The 26,145-nt window shown below is 46.6% G+C and overlaps 1 protein-coding gene across 1 annotated transcript in view; it reads right to left on the bottom strand.

Moving 5' to 3' along the window:
- The window catches only part of senp2 (SUMO specific peptidase 2), a 143,961-nt gene that overhangs the window by 91,536 nt on the left and 26,280 nt on the right, over nucleotides 1-26,145 (bottom strand). The window contains 1 exon segment of the mRNA XM_070873889.1: nucleotides 17,577-17,716. Within this exon segment, the coding sequence (XP_070729990.1) occupies nucleotides 17,577-17,716 (140 nt within the window).

The following is a 26,145-nucleotide window of genomic DNA, read 5'->3' as shown; positions in this document are numbered from 1 at the left end:
AAACCACCTATTTCCACCTCCGTAACATTGCCGGCCTACACCCCTGCCTCAGCTCATTTGCTGCTGAAACCCTCAGTGCTGGGACCCCTGCTCTTTACAATATATATTAACGATTTGAATGAAGGAATTGAGTGTAATATCTCCAAGTTTGCAGATGACACTAAACTGGTGTGAGCTGTGAGGGGGACGCCAAGAGGCTGCAGGGTGACTTGGACAGGTTAGGTGAGTGGGCAAATGCATGGCAGATGCAGTACAATGTGGATAAATGTGAGGTTATCCATTTTGGGGGCAAAAACACGAAGGCAGAATACTATCTGAATGGCGGCAGATTAGGAAAAGGGGAGGTGTAACGAGACCTGGGTGTCATGGTTCATCAGTAATTGAAGATTGGCATGCAGGTACAACAGGCGGTGAAGGCGGCAAATGTATGTTGGCCTTCATAGCTAGCGGATTTGAGTATAGGAGCAGGGAGGTCTTACTGCAGTTGTACAGGGCCTTAGTGAGGCCTCACGTGGAATATTGCGCTCAGTTTTTGGTCTCGTAATCTGAGGAAGGATGTTCTTGCTATTGAGGGAGTGCAGCGAAGGTTCACCAGACTAATCCAGGGATGGCTAGACTGTCATATGAGGAGAGACTGGATCCAACTGGGCCTTTATTCACTGGAGTTTAGAAGGATGAGAGGGGATCTCATAGAAATGTATAAGATTCTGACGGGAGGTGGACAGGTTAGATGCGGGAAGAATGTTCCCGATGTTGGAGAAGTCCAGAACCAGGGGGCATAGTCTTAGGCTAAGGGATAGGCCATTTAGGACTGAGATGAGGAGAAACTTCTTCACTCAGAGAGTTGTTAACCTGTGGAATTCCCTGCCGCAGAGAGTTGTTGATGCCAGTTCATTGGATATATTCAAGAGGGAGTTAGATATGGCCCTTACAGCTAAGAGGATCAAGGGGTATGGAGAGAAAGCAAGAAAGGGGTACTGAGGGAATGATCAGGCATGATCTTATTGAATGGCGGTGCAGGCTCGAAGGGCCGAATGGCCTACTCCTGCACCTATTTTCTATGTTTCTATGTTTCTGTGATAAGAGCAGCTAGCCACCGCCGGGATCCAGGCGAGCCATCCTGAAAGGGGGACAAAATCGAAGTGTGACCTTGCCAGAAACCAGTTAGCTGATTGGCTGTGTATTTTGGAGTAAGGTCGGGACCAAAAAGCGAGGTTGTGACCCAGGTACAAGGTCGGGAGGAGCAGCGAGGTCCGGAGGACCAAGATTAGGACCCTAACAGCAAGGTCGAGGTCCAGGAATGAGGTCAGGAGGAGTAGCGAGGTCCAGAGGTGCAAGGTTGGGGCCCAGGAGCGAGGTTGGGAGGCGCAGCGAGGTCCTGGGCCTCGACCTCGCTCCTCCGGACAAGTGCAGCGAGGTCGAGGCCCAGGAGTGAGGTCGGGGCCCAGGAGTGGCGCTGCATGGACCAGCAGCAGGGTCGGTGCCCAGGGAAGGTACAGCACAGGACAACAGCGAGGTTGGGAGGCCTACACCGAAGTATGTGGGGGCGTGCGCGTGGCGTGGGGATGTGCGCGTGTGGGGAAGAGCGCGCGCATGGGGTATGCGTGCGCGGGGTGTGCGGTGTGGTCTCCAATCATCTTGGGACCCCCCTTAGCACTGGACCAAGACCATGCTCTGTCAAGACCCCACGTTAAAAGAATTCACGCACAGGCATCTTTCACCCTTTAAAATAAAGTTTGGGACCTGGAACATCAGGACTCTCATGGACAACCCCAACAGCGACAGACCGGAATGCCATACTGCTATCGTTGCCCGGGATCTCAGGTGTTTAAATATAGACATCGCCGCCATAAGCGAGACGCAGCAGGCGGCAAAGGCCAGCTCAAGGAACAAGGTGATGGATACACCTTCTTCTGGAAAGGCAAACCAGAATCAGAACGCCGTCTCCACGGTCTAGGTTTCGGCATAATAAATTAGCTAGTTGGGTGTCTCAGAGACATCCTTTCCAGGATAAATGAATGCCTCATGACCCTTTGGCTCACTCTAGCCCGGAACCAGTGCGCTATGGTCATCAGTGCGTTCGCCCCAACACCGGAAGCTGCAGACGAGACCAAAGAGGAATTCTACTCCAGCCTTGAACAATCCCTGTCCCGAGTCCCAGTGGGCGACAAGCTGATCCTCCTGGGCGACTTTAACACCAGAGTTGGAAAGGACACAGACCTCTGGGGAGGAGTGATCGGTAAAGAAGGGGTAGGGAAAACCAACTCCAACGGTACCCTCCTCCTGACAAAACGCTTAGGACATGGTTTTGTCATAACCAACACCTTGTTCCATCAGAGAGACAAGTACAAGGCCACAAGGCAAGCACTGGCATTTGCTCAGCTACGTCATCGTCCGAGCGAGGAACCACAAGGATGTCCACATCACCCGTGCCATGACGGGAGCTGACGACTGCTGGACGGACCATCGCCTAATCCGCTCTGTCATTTCCATCAATGTCACCCCAAAACAGCAGCAACAGAAACGATGCCGAAGGAAAATCAACGCTGGAACACTCAAAGACCCTGCTAAGAAAGCCCTATTCAGCCAGCGCCTCACAACCAACCTGACGACTTCCAGTGAACCGGAGACGCAGAGTGTCCACAGTGCCTGGTCTACCCTCAAGGCCTCCAGACAAAAAGGGGGGGGGGGGGGAGGAGGAACTTAATCATTAAAGAGGTGGTATTCAGTAAGATAATGGGACTGAAAGCAGATAAATCCCCTGGACCGGAAGGCTTGCATCCTAGGGTCTTGAGAAGTAGCGGCAGGGAAAGTGGATGCATTGGTTGTAATTTACCAAAATTCCCTGGATTCTGGGGAGGTCCCAGCAGATTGGAAAACTGCAAATGTAACACCCCTATTTAAAAAAGGAGGCAGACAAAAAGCAGGAAACTATAGACCAGTTTGCCTAACATCTGTGTTGGGAAGAGTACATTATTAAAGAAGCAGTAGCAGGACATTTGGAAAAGCAACATTCGGTCAAGCAGAGTCAGCATGAATTTATGAAGGGGAAGTCATGTTTGACAAATTTGCTAGAATTTTTTGAGGATGCAACGAACAGGGTGGATAAAGGAAAACCAGTGGATGTGGTGTATTTGGACTTCCAGAAGGCATTTGACAAGGTACCACGTAAAAGATTACTGCACAAGATAAAAGTTCACAGGGTTGGGGTAATATATTAACATGGATAGAGGTTTGGCTAACTAACACAAAACAGAGTGTCGGGATAAATGCTTCATTCTCGGGTTGGCAATCAGTAACTAGTGGGGTGCCGCAGGGATCAGTGCTGGGACCCCAACTATTTGCAATCTATATCAGCAACTTGGAGTGAAGGACCGAGCGTAATGTAGCCAAGTTTGCTGATGTTGGAGGTGGAGGAAACGCAATGTGTGAGGAGGACACATAAAATCTGCAAAAGGACATAGAAAGGCTAAATGAGTGGGAAAAAATTTGGCAGATGGAGTATAATGTTTGAAAGTGTGAGGTCATGCACTTTGGCAGAAAAAAATCAAAGAGCAAGTTATTATTTAAATGGAGAAAGATTGCAAAATCCTGCAGTAAAGCAGGACCTGGGGGTACTTGTGCATGAAACACAAAAAGTTAGCATGCAGGTACAGCAAGTGATCAGGAAAGCCAATGGAATCTTGGCCTTTATTGCAAAGGGGATGGCGTATAAAACAGAGAAGTCCTGCTACAGTTGTACAGGGTATCAGTGAGGCCACATCTGGAATACTGCGTGCAGTTTTGGTTTCCACATTTACGAAAGGATATACTTTGGAGGCAGTTCAGAGAAGGTTCACAAAGTTGATTCCAGAGATGAGGGGGTTGACTTATGAGGAAAGGTTGAGTGGGTTGGGCCTCTACTCATTGGAATTCAGAAGAATGAGAGGTGATCTTATCGAAACGTACAAGATTATGAGGGGGCTTGACGAGGTGGATGCAGAGAGGATGTTTCCACTGATAGGGGAGACTAGAACTAGGGGGCATAATCTTAGAATAAGGGGCCGCCCATTTAAAACTGAGATGAGGAGAAATTTCTTCTCTCAGAGGGTTGTGGAACTGTGGAATTCGCTGCTTCAGAGAGCTGTGGAAGCGGGGACATTGAATAAATTTAAGACAGAAATAGACATTTTCTTAAACAATACAGGAATAAGGAGTTTATGGAGAGCGGGCAGGGAAGTGGACCCGAGTCCATGATCGGATCAGCCATGATCGTATTAAACGGCGGAGCAGGCTCAAGGGGCCGTATGGCCTACTCCTGCTCTTATTTCTTATGTTCTTATGTTCTTATGTTCTTATGTTCTTATGTTCTTATGTTCTTATGTTCTTATGATTAGTACCTGAGAAGAGACGCTTGGTCACTCGACCAGGAAATATCAACACTGGTTCAACAAGAACGACCAGGAGATCCAGGAGCTAATAAGCCGCAAGCGCAAGGCATTGTTGAACTGGAAACAGCAACACAACTCGAGAGCAAAAATGCAGCTCTATAGACGTATGAAGGCTGTGGTCCAACATAAAACTCGTGATCCAAGAACAGATGGTGGGTGGAAAAAGCGCAGGAGATCCAGCAACTGGCCGACAACCACGACGTGCGTGGATTCTTTAGTGCACTCGAGACCACCTACGGCCCAAGCATCCAAAGTACTACCACACTGAGAGCCAAGAACGGAGAGGTACTCATCAAGGACAGAGAGGCAGTCAGTGCCTGCTGGAAGGAGCACGATGAAGATCTCCTTAACCGAGACTCTGTCTTCAACGCGCGTGTTCAACTCCATCTGGCAGCATGCTTCCCGCCACCACCTCAGCACAAGCGCAGCCCGGCACGAGGCTGAAAAGGCCATCCAACAACTGAAAAACAACAAAGCCTCAGGAGCAGATGGAATCCCCCCCGAAGCACTAAAGCATGGCAGAGAAGCACTATTGGCGAATCCATGATCTCATACCTCTTATTTGGAAAGAGGAGAGCATGCCAGGGGATCTCAGAGTCGCTGTAACCGTGACCATCTTCAAGAAAGGTGACAAGTCAGATTGCGGCAATTACAGAAGAGTTTCCCTGCTGTCTGCCACAGGGAAAGTCATCGCAATAATCCTCCTCAATCGCCTTCTCCCAGTGGCTGAACAGCTCCTCCCAGAGTCGCAATGTTGATTCCGCCCTCCAAGGGGCACAATGGACATGATCTTCACCCCCTCCAAATTCAACAGAAATATAGAGAACAGCGCCAACCTCTGTACATGGCCTTCTTTGACCTCACAAAGGCCTTCGACACTATCAACCGTGAGGGATTATGGAGTGTCCTCCTCAAATTTAGCTGCCCTCAAAAGTTTGTCACCATCCACCACCTGCTTCACAGTGACATGCAAGTCATGATGCTGACCTAGAGATCCATCACAGACCTAATACACGTGCGGACCGGTGTCAACCAAGGCTGTGTCATTGCACCAATGCTCTTCTCGATCTTCCTTGCTGTAATGCTCCATCTCAACCTCAATAAGCTCCCCGCTGGAGTGGAGCTAATCAACAGAACAAATGGGAAATTGTTTAACCTCCGTCACCGCCAGTTCAGATCCAAGGTCGTCTCATCCTCTGTCATTGAATTACAGTATGCAGATGACGCTTGCATTTGCGCACACTCGAAGGTCAAACTCCAAACCATCGTCAACATCTTCACCGAAGCGTACGAGAGCATGGGCCTTACACTAAACATCCGTAAGTCAAAGGTCCTCTACGAACCTACCCCCCGATTATCAAGATTCATGACGAGGCATTGGACAACGTGGACCATTTCCAATATCTCAGGAGCCTACCATCAACAAGGGCAGATGTCGATGATGAAGTCCAACACCGCCTTCAGTGTGCCAGCGCAGCCTTTGGTCGCCTGAATAAGAGTGTTTGAAGACCTGGACCTCAAACCCGGCACCAAGCTCATGGTCTACAGAGCAGTAGTGATACCCGTCCTCCGATGTGCTTCAGAGACATGGACTATGTACAGCAGGTACCTCAAAGCACTGGAGAAATATCATTAACGCTGCCTCCACACGATCCTATAAACCCATTGCCAGGATAGGCGCACGAACGTCAGTGTTCTCGCTCAGGCCAATATCCACAGCATCAAAGCATTGACCGCGCTCGATCAGCTCCGATGGACGGGCAACATCATCCGCATGCCCGATACAAGGCTCCCAAAACAAGTGCTCTACTCAAAGCTCCGACATGGCAAGTGAGTCCTAGGTGGGCAGAGGAAATGCTTCAAGGACACACTCAAAGCCTCCTTGAAAAAGTGCAACATCCCCACCGACACCTGGGAATCCCTGGCCCAAGACCGCTCAAAGTGGAGGAGAAGCATCCAGGAAGGCGCCGAATACCGAGTCTCTTCATCAGGGAACAAGCGGAAGCCAAGCGCAAACAACGGAAGGAGCACACGACAACCCAAGCACACCACCCACCGTTTCTTCAACCACAATCTGCCCCACTGTACGTCCCGAATTGGACTCTTCAGTCACCTGAGAACTCATATTAGTGTGGAAGCAAGTCATCCTAGACTCCGAGGGACAGCCAAAGAAGACGACAACGACGACATTGGCTCCCGGTTAAGCAATGTCTCAATTTCAAAATTCTCACCCTTGTTTACAAATCCCTCGCCCCTCCCTATCTCTGTAATCTATTTCAGACTCACAACCCCACGAGATGTCTGCGCTCCTCAAATTCTGCCCCCTTGAGCATCCCAGATTATAATTGCTCAGCCGTCGGTGGCCGTGCCTTCAGCTGCTTGGGCCCCAAGCTCTGGAACTTCCTCCCTAAACCTCTCTGCCTCTCTTTCCTCCTTTAAGACGCTCCCTAAAATCTACCTCTTTGACCAAGCTTTTGGTCATCTGCCGTAATTTCTTTTTATGTGGTTCGGTGTCAAATATATCAAATTGTATTATAACACTGCTGTGAAGCTCCTTGGGAAGTTTTACTACGTTAAAAGCACTATATAAATAAAAGTTGTTGTTGTTGTTGTTGTTGTAATTCTTTGGCTACGATTAGATGGATAAGAATGGAACCAGGCAAGTGCAGTCCCACCCAGCTGGACAATGGTGAAGAGGCGTTGGAGAAGGCTGCAGACAAGTCAAGAAGGACGAGGAGGGATAGTTTGCCTTTGTCACAGTCACATAGGATGTAATTTGTGACTTTGATGAGAGCCATTTGTGTACTGTGGCAGGGACGGAAAGCTGATTGGAGGGATTCAAACATGGAGTTGCAGGAAAGATGGGCACAGATTTTGGAGGCGACAGTACGTACGAGGTCTTGGCAGAGGAAAGGCAGATTGGAGATGGAGCGACAGTTTGCAAGGATGGAGGAATCGAGGGTTGGTTTTTTGAGGAGAGGGGTGATGACGGCAGATTTGAGGGAGAGGGGGACAGTACCAGAGGAGAGCGAACAGTTAATAATATCAGCTAACATGGGAGCCAGAAAAGGAAGATGGATGGTCAGCAGTTTGGTGGGAACAGGGTCAAGGGAGCAGGAAGTGGGTCTCATGGACAAGATGAACTCGGAAAGGTCATGAGGGGAGATTGGAGAGAAACTGGAGAAAGATGTGAGGTCAGGGCTAGGGTAAGGGGCTTCCTTGGAGAAAGTTTGGCCCGGTGGGCTAGGGGAAGGAAGGGAAGAGGCAGAGGCAGCCAAACGAATGGTCTCAATCTTTGAGACAAAGAAGTCCATGAGCTCCTCACACTTAATTGGTCAGAGGTGAGGGTGAATACTGGGGAGAGGGGTTTAAAAAGACAGTTAGTAGTGGAGAATAGAAGCCGTGGTTTATCTTTATATTCCAGAATGATTCTGGAAAAGTTCTTAATTTGGTAGACGAGAAGCAGGACCCAATAATGTTTTATGTGGTCCAGCCAGATCTGGTGGTGAATGGCTAAACCAGCTGTCTGCCATATCCGTTCAAGTCTATGTCCCTTGGACTTAAGGGTGCGAAGGGCTGTACCAGGGGGAATGGCCAGGGTGAGAGAGAGTAATTATTTTAACAGGGACTAGGGCATCAAAGGTGGTGGTGAGGGTGTGATTGAGCAGATCGGTAGCTGAAGAGATGTCATGGTGAATAGAGGGCCAAAGGCTGGACAGTCGGGAGTTCATAAGTGCAGTTGTAAGAGAGTCGCGAGAGTTTTTTCCAGGGGCGGACACAGAAGACGTGGGGTTGGGGGGGGGGGTGAAAGGGGGTGTGTGGGTGGAGAGCAATACGAGGAAGTGATCAAAGATGGCCTTATCTACAATTGACACAATAGGAGTAGCGAGGCCATGAGAGATGACAAGGTCGAGGGGCTGGCTGTGAATATGGGTTGGGGAGTTTACATGGAGTGAGAGATTAAGGGAGAACAGGAGGCCAGTGAACTCAGAGGAGAGCATGGTGAATTGAGATGGAGGTTGAAATCACCAAGGATGAGAATTTGTTCGGTGCAGAGGCAGAGGGAGGAAAGTAGTAAAGAAATATCGGTAATAACATTTTATGGTACTTGGGTGCAGAACGAAAATTTTAAATGAGAGGGGAGAGAGAGGTGGAATAGGGCGAGATGCTCAAAGGAGGAGAAAGTGCCGGAGGAGTAGGAGGACAGACCAAGGTGTGTTTTGCTGATGAGAGCCACACTGCCACCACGGTGGAAGGTATAGCCAGGCAGGAAGGCTTCATTTAAGGGTAAGGTGCCATCACCCCTCAGCCAACTCTAACTAACGAGCAAAAAGTTCCAACTAACGGAACATGCCACAAGATGCTCCGCTCCAGCAAATCCTTGCCCAATTACTTTTTGCTGCAGTAAAGTTTCACAGATACCCTCTGGTATTCTTTCACACAACCTCCAGGCAGTCAGTTTAGAGATATGTTGGTCCCCTGCCTGTCTCTTCAGTCACAGGTGATACTTGGCCTGGGGTGACCAGAGCAGAGACGAAAATCTGGTTTCCATTAAACTGGGACGCACACTTAAAAGTATATAGATGCATTGTCCATGCAATCTGTAATTTCTGAGCCTCCTTTCTCACCTTGTGAGCACAATAATCCATGCTGGAGTATAGTTCCATAGGCACAGGCAGACCTCCGCAACCTGGAATCAAAGAATAGTACAGCACAGGGGACCATTCGGCTCATGGTGGCTGTGCCGAGTCTCTCGAAGAGCGATCCAATTAGGACACACTTCCCTGCTCTTTCCCCAAAGCCTGCAATGTACTCCTTTTCAAGTTTTTTTTAATTCCCTTTTTAGTTACTGTTGAATCTCCTTCCATCACCCTTCCAGGCCAGAGAGTCTATTGACACCACTGTGTCAGCCAACAGTCTATTTTACAGCAAAGTCTATTTACTCAGCAGAGTCTATTTAAACAGCGCACTACAGCAAACAGTCTACAGAGTCTATTTAAAAAAGAATCTCTATGAACTACAGCAAACAGAACTCATGACCAAAACTATAGCAATGTCTCCAAAGAAAGGCAGGGAATTTCTCTCGTAAAATGCAGTGAGTGGAGGATCGTTACATACAAGTTACGTGCGTAAAATCAATCCCAGTCACTTACAGCTGTAATTGATGGGGGAATTAGCCGTCTCCAATTTGGCCGGGAATAGTGGCATCACTATATGTAGCCCTCCCAGGCAGTGCGTTCTAAATCATAACAACTCGCTGCGTAAAATAATTTTCATCTCCCCTCTGATTCTTTTTTCAATTATCTTAAATCTGTGTCCTCTGGTTACATAGAAACATAGAAAATAGGTGCAGGAGTAGGCCATTCAGCCCTTCTAGCCCGCACCGCCATTCAATGAGTTCATGGCTGAACATGAAACTTCAGTACCCCCTTCCTGCTTTCTCGCCATACCCCTTGATCCCCCGAGTAGTAAGGACTTCATCTAACTCCCTTTTGAATATATTTAGTGAATTGGCCTCAACAACTTTCTGTGGTAGAGAATTCCACAGGTTCACCACTCTCTGGGTGAAGAAGTTTCTCCTCATCTCGGTCCTAAATGGCTTACCCCTTATCCTTAGACTGTGACCCCTGGTTCTGGACTTCCCCAACATTGGGAACATTCTTCCTGCATCTAACCTGTCTAAATCCGTCAGAATTTTAAACATTTCTATGAGGTCCCCTCTCATTCTTCTGAACTCCGACCCTCCTGCCACTGGAAACAGTTTCTCACTATCTACTCTGTCAAACCCCCTCGTAATTTGAATACCTCTACTAAATCTCCCCTTAACCTTCTCTGTTTGAAGGATAACAACCTCAGCTTCTCTAGTCTCCCATTCCTGGCAAATCTCCTCTGCACCCTCCTTCCTAAAGTGCAGTACCCAGAATTGGACACAATATTCCAGCTGAGGCCTACCCAGTGATTTATAAAGGATTAGCATAACTTCAATATTTTTGTGCTCTATTCCTATATTTAAAAAGCCCAGGATCCCATTTCCTTTTTTTAAACAGTCTTATCAACTTCTTCTGCCATCTTGCGATGATTTTCCCTGCAGCAGACAGCAAGGAAACTCCTCAGTAATTACCATAATCAGACTTGTCCCCTTTCTTGACGATGGTCACGATTACGGCATCTCTGAGATCCTCAGGCATGCTCTCCTCCTTCCAGATAAGAGAGATGAGGTCATGGGTTCATGCCCAGAGTACTTCTCCGCCATGCTTTAGTACATCTGCTCCCGAGGTCTTGTTGTTCTTCAATTGTCGGATGACCTTTTCAATCTCATGCCGGGCTGGGATTGTGCCGAGGTGGTGACGGGTAGCATACTGTGGGATGGAGCCAAGGACACTCATGTCAAAGACAGAGTCTCAGTTTAGGAGATCTTTGAACTGCTCCTTCCAGTGGGCACTGACTGCCTTCTCTGTCCTTGATGAGCACCTCTCCGTTCTTGGCTCTCAGTGGAATAGGACCTTAAGTGCTAGGGCCGTAGGTGAGCTAGACTGCAAATTGCTCCCCCTGTTGGCCCAGTTAAAGGCATGTAACTGAGCCAGCGACCTAAAGATTGCTGGTTCAGTTTCTGTGTGTATATCGGGAAGATCTCCGATTCGATTCTGCTCTGCACTGAATTAGCTAACAGTTGGGATAGTAGTTGAGGTGCTTCAATTTGCCATAGCTCCTTGGGAGGCAACAATCTGCCAAGATTCCTACTCCTAATCGCGATCCAGTCACCCCCCACCGCCCCACTTCCTGGAAAGTGCAAATGCCTGCATATTGGACACAAACAGGATTGGCATTGACTGTGATGCTTCATTGTCTAATATCCTGTGAAAATTCACCTTTTGGGCTCACACAATAAGAATGGTCACAGGTGAAATGGTCAAACACATGGCTGATGCAATTTAATACAGAGAAGAATGAGGCGAGGCAATATAAACTAAACAGTACAATTTTAAAGGAGGTGCAGGAACATGGAGACCTTAAGGTTCACATACACAGATCTTTGAAGATAGAAACATAGAAACATAGAAAATAGGTGCAGGAGTAGGCCATTCGGCCCTTCGAGCCTGCACCGCCATTCAATGAGTTCATGGCTGAACATGCAACTTCAGTACCCCATTCCTGCTTTCTCGCCATATCCCTTGATCCCCCTAGTAGTAAGGACTACATCTAACTCCTTTTTGAATATATTAGACTGTGACCCCTGGTTCTGGACTTCCCCAACATTGGGAACATTGGGAACATTCTTCCTTCATCTAACCTGTCTAAACCCGTCAGAATTTTAAATGTTTCTTTAAGATCCCCTCTCATTCTTCTGAACTTCAGTGAATACAAGCCCATTTGATCCAGTCTTTCTTCATATGTCAGTCCCGCCATCCCGGGAATCAGTCTGGTGAACCTTCGCTGCACTCCCTCAATAGCAAGAATGTTCTTCCTCAAGTTAGGAGACCAAAACTGTACACAATACTCCAGTTGTGGCCTCACCAAGGCCCTGTACAGCTGTAGTAACACCTCCCTGCCCCGTACTCAAATCCCCTCGCTATGAAGGCCAACATGCCATTTGCTTTCTTAACCGCCTGCTGTACCTGCACGCCAACCTTCAATGACTGATGTACCATGACATCTTAGACTGTGACCCCTGGTTCTGGAACTCCCCAGCAACGGGAACATTCTTCCTGCCTCTAACCTGTCCAATACCATCAGAATTTTATCTGTTTCTATGAGATCCCCTCTCATGCTTCTAAACTCCAGTGGATACAAGCCCAGTTGATACAGTCTTTCCTCATATGTCAGTCCTGGGAATCAGTCTGGTGAACCTTCGCTGTACTCCCTCAATAACAAGAACATCCTTCCTCAGATTAGAAGACCAAAACTGAACACAATTTTCCAGGTGTGGCCTCACCAAGGCTCTGTACAACGGCAGTAAGACCTCCCTGCTCCTTTACTCAAATCCTCTAGCTATGAAGGCCAACATGCCATTTGCCTTCTTCACCGCCTGCTGTACCTGCATGCCAACCTTCAATGACTGATTTACCATGACACCCAGGTCTCGTTGCACCTCCTCTTTTCCTAATCTATCACCATTCAGATAATATTCTGTCTTCCTGTTTTTGCCACCAAAGTGGATAACCTCACATTTATCCACATTATACTGCATCAGTCATGCATTTGCCCACTCACCTAACCTATCCAAGTCACCCTGCAGCCTCTTAGCATCCACCTCACAGCTCACACCGCCACCCAGCTTAATGTCATCTGCAAACGTGGAGATATTACATTCAATTCCTTCATCTAAATCATTAATGTATATTGTAAATAGCTGGGGTCCCAGCACTGAACCCTGCGGCACCCCACTGGTCACTGCCTGCCATTCTGAAAAGGACCCGTTTATTCCGACTCTCTGCTTCCTGTCTGCCAACCAGTTCTCTATCCACGTTAATACATTACCCCCAATACCATGTGCTTTAATTTTGCACACTAATCTCTTGTGTGGGACCTTGTCGAAAGTCCACCACATCCACTGGTTCTTCCTTGTCCACTCTACTAGTTATATCTTTAAAAAATTCTAGAAGATTTATCAAGCATGATTTCCCTTTCATAAATCCATGCTGATTTGGACCGATCCTGTCACTGCTTTCTAAATGCGCTGCTATTTCATCTTTAATAATTGATTCCAACATTTCCCCCACCACCGATATCAGGCTAACCGGTCTATAATTTCCTGTTTTCTCTCTCCCTCCTTTTTTAAAAAAGTGGGGCTACATTAGCTACCCTCCAGTCCATAGGAACTGATCTAGAGTCAATAAAATGTTGGAAAATGATTACCAATGCATCCACTATTTCTGGGGCCACTTCCTTAAGTACTCTGGGATGCAGACTATGAGGCCCTGGAGATTTATCAGCCTTCAATCCCATCAATTTCCCTGGTTAGCAGACAGGAAGCAAAGAGTAGGAGTAAATGGGTACTTTTCAGAATGGCAGGCAGTGACTAGTGGGGTACCACAAGGTTCTGTGTTGGGGCCCCAGCTGTTTACATTGTACATTAATGATTTAGACGAGGGGATTAAATGTAGTATCTCCAAATTTGCGGATGACACTAACTTGGGTGGCAGTGTGAGCTGCGAGGAGGATGCTATGAGGCTGCAGAGTGACTTGGATAGGTTAGGTGAGTGGGCATGGCAGATGAAGTATAATGTGGATAAATGTGAGGTTATCCACTTTGGTGGTAAAAACAGAGAAACAGACTATTATCTGAATGGTGACAGATTAGGAAAAGAGGTGCAACGAGACCTAGGTGTCATGGTACATCAGTCATTGAAGGTTGGCATGCAGGTACAGCAGGCGGTTAAGAAAGCAAATGGCATGTTGGCAGTCATAGCAAGGGGATTTGAGTACAGGGTCAGGGAGGTGTTACTAAAGTTATATAGGGCCTTGGTGACGCCACACCTGGAGTATTGTGTACAGTTTTGGTCTCCTAACTTGAGAAAGGACATTCTTGCTATTGAGGGAGTGCAACGAAGGTTCACCAGACTGATTCCCAGGATGGCGGGACTGACATATCAAGAAAGACTGGATCAACTGGGCTTGTATTCACTGGAGTTCAGAAGAATGAGAGGGGATCTCAGAAACGTTTAAAATTCTGATGGGTTTAGACAGGTTAGATGCAGGAAGAATGTTCCCAATGTTGGTGAAGTCCAGAACCAGGGGTCACAGTGTAAGGATAAAGGGTAAGCCATTTAGGACCGAGATGAGGAGAAACTTCTTCACCCAGAGTGCTGAACCTGTGGAATTCTCTGCCACAGAAAGTTGTTCAGGCCAATTCACTAAATATATTCAAAAAGGAGTTAGATGTAGTCCTTACTACTAGGGGGATCAAGGGGTATGGCGAGAAAGCAGGAATGGGGTACTGAAGTTGCATGTTCAGCCATGAACTCATTGAATGGCGGTGCAGGCTCAAAGGGCCGAATGGCCTACTCCTGCACCTATTTTCTATGTTTCTATGTTTCTATCTTCAAAGATCTGTGTATGTGAACCTTAAGGTCTCCATGTTCCATCTCCTTTAAAATTGTACTGTTTAGTTTATATTGCCTCGCCTCATTCTTCTTTGTATTAAATTGCATCAGCCATGTGTTTGACCATTTCACCTGTGACCATTCTTATTGTGTGAGCCCAAAAGGTGAATTTTCACAGGATATTAGACAATGAAGCATCACAGTCAATGCCAATCCTGTTTGTGTCCAATATGCAGGCATTTGCACTTTCCAGGAAGTGGGGCGGTGGGGGGTGACTGGATCGCGATTAGGAGTAGGAATCTTGGCAGATTGTTGCCTCCCAAGGAGCTATGGCAAATTGAAGCACCTTAACTACTATCCCAACTGTTAGCTAATTCAGTGCAGAGCAGAATCGAATCGGAGATCTTCCCGATATACACATAGAAACTGAACCCGCAATCTTTAGGTCGTTGGCTCAGTTACATGCCTTTAACTGGGCCAACAGGGGGAGCAATTTGCAGTCTAGCTCACCTACGGCCCTAGCACTTAAGGTCCTATTCCACTGAGAGCCAAGAACGGAGAGGTGCTCATCAAGGACAGAGAAGGCAGTCAGTGCCCACTGGAAGGAGCAGTTCAAAGATCTCCTAAACTGAGACTCTGTCTTTGACATGAGTGTCCTTGGCTCCATCCCACAATATGCTACCCGTCACCACCTCGGCACAATCCCAGCCAGCATGAGATTGAAAAGGTCATCCGACAACTGAAGAACAACAAGACCTCAGGAGCAGATGTACTAAAGCATGGCAGAGAAGTACTCTGGGCACGAACCCATGACCTCATCTCTCTTATCTGGAAGAAGGAGAGCATGCCTGGGGATCTCAGAGATGCCATAATCGTGACCATCGTCAAGAAAGGGGACAAGTCCGATTATGGTAATTACAGAGGAGTTTCCTTGCTGTCTGCTGCAGGGAAAATCATCGCAAGAATCCTCCTTAATCATCTCCTCCCAGTGGCTGATGAGCTCCTCTCAGATGCGGATTCCGCCCACTAAGGGGCGCAATGGACACGATCTTCACCGCGCGAGAAATCCAAGAAAAATGTAGGGAGCAGCATCAATCTCTGTACATGGCTTCCTTTGACCTCGCAAAGGCCTTCGACTGTCAATCGTGAGGGATTATGGAGTGTCCTTTTCAAATTCGGCTGCCCTCAAATATTTGTCACCATCCTCCGCCTGCTTCACGATGACATACAAGTTGTGATTCTTACCAACGGATTCATCAGACCCAATACAAGTGCAGACCGGGGTCAAGTAAGGCTATGTCATTGCACCAACTCTATACTCAATCTTCCTCACTGCAATGCTTCATCTCACTCTTAACAAGCTATCCGCTGGAGTGGAGTTAATCTACAGGATAAGCGGGAAATTGTTCAACCTCCAGTGCCTCCAGGCCAGACCCAAGGTTGCTCCAACGTCTGTCATTGAATTACAATATGCAGATGACGATTGAGTTTGTGCATACTCAGAGTCCGAACTCCAAATCATCGTTGACAACTTCACTGAAGCATACAAGAGTCTGGGCCTCACATGCGTTCTCTCTCAGGTCAACATTGCCAGCATCGAGGCATTGACCACGCAAGACCAGCTCTGGTGGGCGGGCCACATTGTCCACATGCCCGATGCTAGACTCCAGAAACAAGCACTCTACTCCGAGCTACGACACGGCAGGCGAGTCCCAGGAGGGCAGAGAAAACGCTTCAAGGACACGCTCAAAGTCTCCTTGAAAAAATGCAACATCCCCACCGACTCTTGGGAATCCCTGGCCCAAGACCGCTCAATGTGGTGGAAGAACATTCAAGGAGGCACTGACCACTTCGAGTCTCTTTGCCGGGAGCACGCGGAAGCCAAGTACAAAAAGCAGAAGGAGCTTTTCCATGGTACGACAAATCAAGCACCCCACCCACCCGTCCCTCCAACCACCGTCTGCCCCACCTGTGACAGAGACTGCAGATCCCGCATTGGTCTCATCTGTCACCTTAGAATACATTTTAGTGTGGAAGCTAGTCATCCTCGACTCCGGCGGACTGCCTAAGAAGATACACACAGAAACTGAACCAGAAATCTTTAGGTCTATGGCTCAGTTACATGTCTTTCAACTGGGCCAACAGGGGGAGCGAATTGAAGTTCAGATCTACTCACAAGCGGTGACTCATCAAAATTCAATAAAAAAGTACACACAGAAAACATACATATGTACACAGTATGGATCGTGAATTTAATATTGTATTTTTAAACTGTCTAACAATCTAAATATTTGTATTACAAAACAACACAGCTATTCTCAGTCTCATTCCAGACAGAGATTAACACGACCACTGTACAAGGGTGAACCAAGACTTTCCTTCACTGCAACCCTCCCGCGCCCCGCCCCCTGCCGCCAAAGTAACTTCTCCTAAATCTGCAATGCAAAGCTCACTAAAAATGGGAAGATGCAGTAGAATAAATCAGCTGCATGAGGGCACACCATCAGTAAAGACTGCTCATTCCCTCTTTCCAGAGATGTAAAATAAAACCACAAAGGGAAGTAGCAAGTGAACGTGAAAAGAGGCCTTGCTAAATCATGGGGAACACCGACAGGTTACAGGCACAGCCGTTGGAATACCATGGAAATTAGATGACCGAGAGACTCTCACTTACCAACCAGATCCTCAGAGAGAGACTGGGTGCACAAACAAACCGCAGGAAAAAAAACATTTAAAGAAATGCTGCATCCATCACTCATTTAGACTTCTCCCACACAAGCCTATCTTTACTTAGCAGCAGACATGCTGAAGTAACACACAGGGTACAGAGGAACCCCCTTGCAGTGTGTGTGGAGCAGCTGTGCTGGAGTGACACAGGAGCCCTTTGCAGTGTGCCGGTCTAACTCAGAGTGACACAGCTCCCAGGGACTTCCTCACAGCAGGCTTGCTTCACAACATTATGGGTAATATTTACATTATCAGAGCTACAGTTGTACCAATAGGCAAACAGTGCAGGAGAAATATCATGCAGTTATCACTGTGGGGATTCTTTGTTTATCCGATTATTTCCATAAGCTTAGACCTGACTAATTATAGCACTGACCTGTTTCAGCGGTTCGGCCGACTGCCTTTTCACGGTCGATTTGGATTCTACTTGCATGACCTTGTAACCAAATGGTGACACTGACTTTATATAGCTGACAAATCCTGATACAGACTTCTTAACTGTATTCACAAAGTCATCTAGAAAACAAAGAATAATTTATTTTCTTACATGTAATTTCATGTTGCTCCATTTTACCTCTCCAATTGTCTCCATGTTGTTTGGCTGGGAACACACTCTGAAGGCCGACTGCTAGGCCCCTGCTGATCTCTCTCTCAAGTGAGTTGCCAGCAGGTGTGCAACAGCAGTTTGGAGCCACCTTCCTGTGGTGAAGTACCAGAGCGGCTCAGCACTTTCCCCAGACAGGGCACACAACTAACCATGTGGGCAATTGCAGTCGACCAATTAACAGCCCAGTACACAGGAACTCCAATATGCTGCACCACCAAGTTATTTTCATGTTTTTTTTAAATGTCCTTTGGATGCCTCAATGAGATGGCCTTTATATCATCTACCAGTGTCTTGTTATTCTAATCATCAGTCTTCCGGATATTAAAACCTTTAACAACAAATTTTTGATTTCCAATACCAATACTCCACCCCAGTGATATACAGGGACAGGTCACATGTACCCACAAGTATTGTACATAGAAACATAGAAATTAGGTGCAGGAGCAAGCCATTCGGCCCTTCGAGCCTGCATCGGCATTCAATAAGATCATGGCTGATCATTCAACCTCAGTACCTCTTTCCTGCTGTCTCGCCATACCTCTTGATCACTTTGGCCATAAGGGCCATATCTAACTCCCTTTTCAAGATATCTAATGAACTGGCCTCAACAACACTCTGCGGGAGGGAATTCGACAGGCTAACCATTCTCTGAGTGAAAAAGTCCTACATGGCTTACCCCTTATTCTTAGACTGTGACCCCTGGTTCTGGAACTCCCCAGCAACGGGAACATTCTTCCTGCCTCTAACCTGTCCAATACCATCAGAATTTTATCTGTTTCTATGAGATCCCCTCTCATTCTTCTAAACTCCAGTGGATACAAGCCCAGTTGATACAGTCTTTCCTCATATGTCAGTCCTGGGAATCAGTCTGGTGAACCTTCGCTGTACTCCCTCAATAACAAGAACACCCTTCCTCAGATTAGAAGACCAAAACTGAACACAATTTTCCAGGTGTGGCCTCACCAAGGCTCTGTACAACGGCAGTAAGACCTCCCTGCTCCTTTACTCAAATCCTCTAGCTATGAAGGCCAACATGCCATTTGCCTTCTTCACCGCCTGCTGTACCTGCATGCCAACCTTCAATGACTGATTTACCATGACACCCAGGTCTCGTTGCACCTCCTCTTTTCCTAATCTATCACCATTCAGATAATATTCTGTCTTCCTGTTTTTGCCACCAAAGTGGATAACCTCACATTTATCCACATTATACTGCATCTGTCATGCATTTGCCCACTCACCTAACCTATCCAAGTCACCCTGCAGCCTCTTAGCATCCACCTCACAGCTCACACCGCCACCCAGCTTAATGTCATCTGCAAACGTGGAGATATTACATTCAATTCCTTCATCTAAATCATTAATGTATATTGTAAATAGCTGGGGTCCCAGCACTGAGCCCTGCGGCACCCCACTGGTCACTGCCTGCCATTCTGAAAAGGACCCGTTTATTCCGACTCCCTGCTTCCCGTCTACCAACCAGTTCTCTATCCACGTCAATACATTACCCCCAATACCATGTGCTTTAATTTTGCACACTAATCTCTTGTGTGGGACCTTGTCAAAAGCCTTTTGAAAGTCCAGAAAGTCCACACATCCACTGGTTCTCCCTTATCCACTCTACTAGTTACATCCTCAAAAAATTCTAAAAGATTTGTCAAGCATGATATCCCTTTCATAAATCCATGCTGACTTTGACCGATCCTGTCACTGCTTTCCAAATGCGCTGCTATTTCATCTTTAATAATTGATTCCAACATTTCCCCCACCACTGATGTCAGGCTAACCGGTCTATAATTCCCGGTTTTCTCTCTTCCTCCTTTTTTTAAAAATGGGTTACATTAGCTACCCTCCAGTCCATAAGAACTGATCTAGAAACATAGAAACATAGAAACATAGAAAATAGGTGCAGGAGTAGGCCATTCGGCCCTTCGAGCCTGCACCGCCATTCAATGAGTTCATGGCTGAACATTCAACTTCAGTACCCCATTCCTGCTTTCTCGCCATACCCCTTGATCCCCCTAGCAGTAAGGACCTCATCTAACTCCTTTTTGAATATATTTAGTGAATTGGCCTCAACAACTTTCTGTGGTAGAGAATTCCACAGGTTCACCACTCTCTGGGTGAAGAAGTTCCTCCGCATCTCGGTCCTAAATGGCTTACCCCTTATCCTTAGACTGTGACCTCTGGTTCTGGACTTCCCCAACATTGGGAACATTCTTCCTGCATCTAAACTGTCTAACCCCATCAGAATTTTAAACGTTTCTATGAGGTCCCCTCTCATTCTTCTGAACTCCAGTGAATACAAGCCCAGTTGATCCAGTCTTTCTTGATAGGTCAGTCCCGCCATCCCGGGAATCAGTCTGGTGAACCTTCGCTGCACTCCCTCAATAGCAAGAATGTCCTTCCTCAGGTTAGGAGACCAAAACTGTACACAATACTCCAGGTGTGGCCTCACCAATGCCCTGTACAACTGTAGCAACACCTCCCTGCCCCTGTACTCAAATCCCCTTGCTATGAAGGCCAACATGCCATTTGCTTTCTTAACCGCCTGCTGCACCTGCATGCCAACCTTCAATGACTGATGTACCATGACACCCAGGTCTCTTTGCACCTCCCCTTTTCCTAATCTGTCACCATTCAGATAATAGTCTGTCTCTCTGTTTTTACCACCAAAGTGGATAACCTCACATTTATCCACATTATACTTCATCTGCCATGCATTTGCCCACTCACCTAACCTATCCAAGTCGCTCTGCAGCCTCACAGCATCCTCCTCGCAGCTCACACTGCCACCCAACTTAGTGTCATCCGCAAATTTGGAGATACTACATTTAATCCCCTCATCTAAATCATTAATGTACAGTGTAAACAGCTGGGGCCCCAGCACAGAACCTTGCGGTACCCCACTAGTCACTGCCTGCCATTCTGAAAAGTACCCATTTACTCCTACTCTTTGCTTCCTGTCTGACAACCAGTTCTCAATCCATGTCAGTACACTACCCCCAATCCCATGTGCTCTAACTTTGCACATCAATCTCTTGTGTCAATAGAATGTTGGAAAATGATTACCAATGCATCTACTATTTCTAGGGCCACTTCCTTAAGTACTCTGGGATGCAGACTATGAGGCCCTGGGGATTTATCAGCCTTCAATCCCATCAATTTCCCTAACACAATTTCCTGAAGAATAAGGATTTCCTTCAGTTCCTCCTTCTCGCTAGACCCTCGGTCCCCTAGTATTTCCGGAAGGTTATTTGTATCTTCCTTAGTGAAGACAGATCCAAAGTATTTGTTCAATTGGTCTGCCATTTCTTTGCCCCATATAAATTCACCTGACTGACTGCAAGGGACCTATGTTGGTCTTCACTAATCTTTTTCTCTTCACATATCTATAGAAGCTTTTGTAGTCAGTTTTTATGTTCCCTGCAAGCTTCCTCTCATACTCTATTTTCCCCCTCCTAATTAGACCCTTTGTCCTCCTCTGCTGACTTCTAAATTTCTCCCAGTGCTCAGGTTTGCTGCTTTTTCTGGCCAATTTATATGCCTCTTCCTTGGATTTAACACGATCCTTAATTTCCCTTGTTAGCCACGGTTGAGCTACTTTCCCCGTTTTATTTTTACTCCAGACAGGGATGTACAATTGTTGAAGTTCACCCATGTAATCTATAAATGTCTGCCATTGCTTATCCACTGTCAACCCTTTAAGTATCACTTGCCAGTTATCCTAGCCAATTCACGTCCCGTACCATCAAAGTTACCTTTCCTTAAGTTCAGGACCCTAGTCTCTGAATTAACACTGTCACTCTCCATCTTAATAAAGAATTCTACCATATTATGGTTACTCTTCCCCCAGGGGGCCTCGCACAACAAGATTGCTAATTAATCCTCTCTCATTATACAACACACAGTCTAGGATGGCCAGCTCTCTAGTTGGTTCCTCGACATATTGGTCTGGAAAGCCATCCCTAATACACTCCAGGAAATCCTCCTCCACCGCATTGCTACCAGCTTGGTTAGTCCAATCTATATGTCGATGACTCCTGCAATGCCTTCCTACTCCTGCTCTACCTGATGGTCACCCGTTCCCTATCTGCCTTTCTAAACTTTACCTGCGGTGTGAACAACTCACTGAACGTGCTATCCACGACATCCTCAGCATCGCGCATGCTCCAGAGCAAATCCATCTGCAGCTCCAGTGCCATCATGCGATCTAACAGGAGCTGCAGCTGGAAACACTTCCTGATCACGTAGTCGTCAGAGACACTGGAAGCGTCCCTGATTTCCCACATGGCACAGAAGGAGCATGACACGGGTGATGATGATGTACCCCAATTTCACTAAATATATTCAAAAAGGAGTTAGATGTAGTCCTTACTACTAGGGGGATCAAGAGGTATGGCGTGAAAGTAGGAATGGGGTATTGAAGTTGCATGTTCAGCCATGAACTCATTGAATGGCGGTGCAGGCTCGAAGGGCCGAATGGCCTATTCCTGCACCTAGTTTCTATGTTATAGTGACAGACCTCTACCCACCACTACTGTACCCTTGTGTTATAGAATGACAGACCTACCCAACAGTACTGTACCCCAGTGTTACACAGTGACAGACCTGTACCCACCAGAACTGTATCCCAGTGTCATACAATGACAGACATGTACCCACCAATACTGTGTCCCAGTGTTATTCAGTGACAGACCTGTTCCCACCAGCAGGCGCAGCGAGGTCGGGGCGAAGGAGCGGCGAGAGATTGTAGAGGGACTTGATTGGGGCCCAGGAGAGGCGTGAATTCGGGGTCCAGGGGCAGCACGGGCCAGCCCACACTGCAATACGTGTGCACACTACGTCCGTGCAGCAGAGCTGGTCGCCACTCGTCTTGGATAACTCTTGCCACCGGACCAAGCTCTGTCACGCCCGTGTGGTGGCTGGTGTGCAATGGCCACCACACGTTAAAAAAATCCACGCACAGGCATCTTCCACCCTTCAAGATTTAATTCGGGACCTGGAATATTAGGTCCTTCATTGCACCACTTGTCAACTTTTTGACGTGGAAGCAAGTCATCCTCGACTCGAGGGGACGATGACGATGATGTACCCAACAGAACTGTACCCCAGTGTTATAGAAACATAGAAAATAGGTGCAGGAGTAGGCCATTCGGCCCTTCGAACCTGCACCACTATTCAATATCATGGTTGATCATTCACCTCAGTACCTCTTTCCTGGCTTTGTCTCCATATTCCTTGATCCCTTTAGCTGTAAGGGCCATATTTAACTCCCTCTTGAATATATCCAATGAACTGGAATCAACAACTCTCTGCGGCAGGGTATTCCACAGGTTAACAACTCTGAGTGAAGAAGTTTCTCCTCATCTCAGTCTTAAATGGCCGACCCCTTATCCTAAGAATATGTCCCCTGGTTCTGGATTTCCCCAGCATCGGGAACATTCTTCCTGCAACTAACCTGTCCAGTCCCGTCAGAATTTTATATGTTTCTATGAGATCCCCGCTCATCCTTCTAAACTCAGTGAATAAAGGCCCAGTCAATCCAGTCTCTCCTCATAGGTCAGTCCTGCCATCCTGGGAATCTGTCTGGTGAACCTTCACTGCACTCCATCAATAGCAAGAATGTCCTTCCTCAGATTAGGAGACCCAAACTGAACACAATATTCCAGGTGAGGCCTCATTAAGGCCCTGTACAACGGCAGTAAGACCTCCCTGCTCCTATACTCAAATCCCTTAGCTATGAAGGCCAACATACCATTTGCCTTCTTCATTGCCTATTGTACCTGCATGCCAACTTTCAATGACTGATGTACCATGACAGCCAGGTCTCGTTGCACCTCCCCTTTTCCTAATCTTCCGCCATTCAGATAATATTCTGCCAACATGCCATTTGCTTTCTTAACCGCCTGCTGTACCTGCATGCCAACCTTCAATGACTGATGTACCATGACACCCAGGTCTCGTTGCACCTCCACTTTTACTAATCTGCCTTCATGTTTTCGCCACCAAAGTGGACAACCTCACATTTATCCACATTATACTGCATCTGCCATGCGTTTGCCCACTCACCTAACCTGTCCAAGTCACCCTGCAGCCTTTTAGCGTCCTCCTCACAGCTCACACTTCCACCCAGCTTAGTGTCATCTGCAAACTTGGGAGATATTACACTCAATTCCTTCATCTAAATCATTAATGTATATTGTAAATGTCATGTATCTCACATTACGGTATATAACTGTGTTGTAGAGAGTAGAAATATATATAGACTTAGGCATTAGGCACCTGCTGGATATTTAAAACTCACATAAGCTTAAATGGACACACACATAAAATGGCTGCCCAGGCATTATGGGAAATCAGGTAGTCAAACTGTGAACTGTTGAACGTTCACTGACCGAGCAATAACCCTGTGAGGCCCACTGTAGGAATGCCTGGGAAGACAGAGATAAGAAGGAAACCATCTCCTGTGAACAAGGCCATGAAACCAATTATTTCAGGAAGAAAGATAAGAGGGAAACCATTTGCTGTAAACAAGGCTATATACCAATTATTTCTCCAAGAAGAAAGAACTAGTGAGAGAACCTATATCAATCAGCCCAAGCTGACAAAAGACGAACACATGGTTCCTGAGACATAAGGGGAATTCTATTGGGTTAGAATAACCTATATGTAATCTATAATCATTGTGATTGGCTTGTGTCCAGCCGTGATGGGCTGTGTAGCTGCAGTAAACTGTTTTGTAACTGTTGTGAAACATATAAAGGTACATGTAACTCTTTGTTCTGTGAAGAGAAACCTGGATACGGTCCTGAGTTTTTCCTTCCCGCTGAGCGTAATAAAAGCTGCTTCAGCATTGGAACTGACCCTGAGTGTTGAGTGATTCTTCTAAGAAAACACTAACGCTAACAATGGCGTAGTCGACGGGATTTCCCGGAGTCGCTGGACGCCCTTGGAAAAAACCCGGGTGAGTATAAAAAACAATTTTTAAGTATAAAGGGTGCGGAAGGTGGAAGCTGGTTGATCGACATGAGGAGACGGTCTAATATCTCAAACGCCTAGCCTGAGCCTGAATTAAGAGGACTTTTGTCCCACGTGACGGCCAGGAACCAAGTAGGCGTAGGGAACACACTTAGACCGTGGGATCGTGATACCGAGAGACATCTTCCGGACCCAGTAGTGAAATTTGAAATACCCCGGGGTAGAACCAAGCAGTGTACAGCGGCTAACGGAATCCAAACCTGTGAACAGGGTCGGACCAACAGGCTGAGCGGTGGTAGGTAGTCGTTAAGGATACGTAGAGCACTGCGGGAATTGCTTAAACGCGTTTTTAAGAATTGTATAAGTTTGTGCAACAGCAGAACTTGTGACCTGACAGTAGCCAAGAGACAGTTTACTACAAGTCGCGCTAGAAAGAAAGCGGACCTCTGAGAGTAGATTCCTAACGGTAGTAGTCCTACCCAGGAATGGCCATGAAAACAAGTAAACTCGAGTGGGGACCAGAAGGGTCGCTTACCCGCCACCTGGCGGAAAAACAAAAGAAGCTAATTGAAAAAATGATTAAAGCAGGGTGGAATCCTCAGGAATTAGTTATGTGAGGAATTATTTAGATAAAACTACGAATTCCCTGAAAGGTCATGGATCCAAAAATAGAGCCGGCCAAAACAAGAAGAGAGACTGTTGTAAATGTCTGATCGTTGAGTGAGAAGTGTCTGTGTGATTTTTGACTGCAGAATGAATTTTTTATGTTTTCATGTTCCGAAAGCCTGGTTGGAAGAGGAATGCAAGTGTCTGTTTATTTTAGAAACAGAGTGAAAGTCTTTTTTAAACCCTTTGTAATGTTGTCCTGTATGTGGGAAGTTTTAAGACATTTAAGTTAGAAACGCAGGTGTGGATTTATTCGGATGATAAGTTACGGAGCTAGGAAAATAAACAAATAAAGAATAGGTTTGTTGAGCAAAATATTTATTTGACATGCTCACTTACTTGCCGAAAGAAAACATGCAATGATTGATTGGGTTGAAAGACATAAATTTAGTCTCGGAATGAGATAAAGAATGCTTTAAAAAAAAAGAGCTTCTAAAAAAAAGTTTTAAATAAAGATTGAAATTACAACGTTTGAATTGGGATTTTGAGATATTCAGAGAAGGCACAGGAAATACTGAGGTGGATTTAAAAAAAAAGAGAAAGATTAAATTAAATCTGATCAGGTCAAACTCCTGGGCAAGTGGCGAGCTATCTGCGAAGGTGTAAAAGGAACTTTTGGAAAATGTTAAAAAAAAACAGCAAGCTTTAGTAACGACTTTGAAACTGGAGCATTTTGAGATAACGAAAAAGC

The sequence above is a fragment of the Pristiophorus japonicus genome, chromosome 3, assembly GCF_044704955.1.
Source record: "Pristiophorus japonicus isolate sPriJap1 chromosome 3, sPriJap1.hap1, whole genome shotgun sequence".
Taxonomy (NCBI): Eukaryota; Metazoa; Chordata; class Chondrichthyes; family Pristiophoridae; genus Pristiophorus; species Pristiophorus japonicus.
Note: the sequence above shows the minus strand (reverse complement) of the source record. Positions and strands in the feature narration are given on the sequence as shown.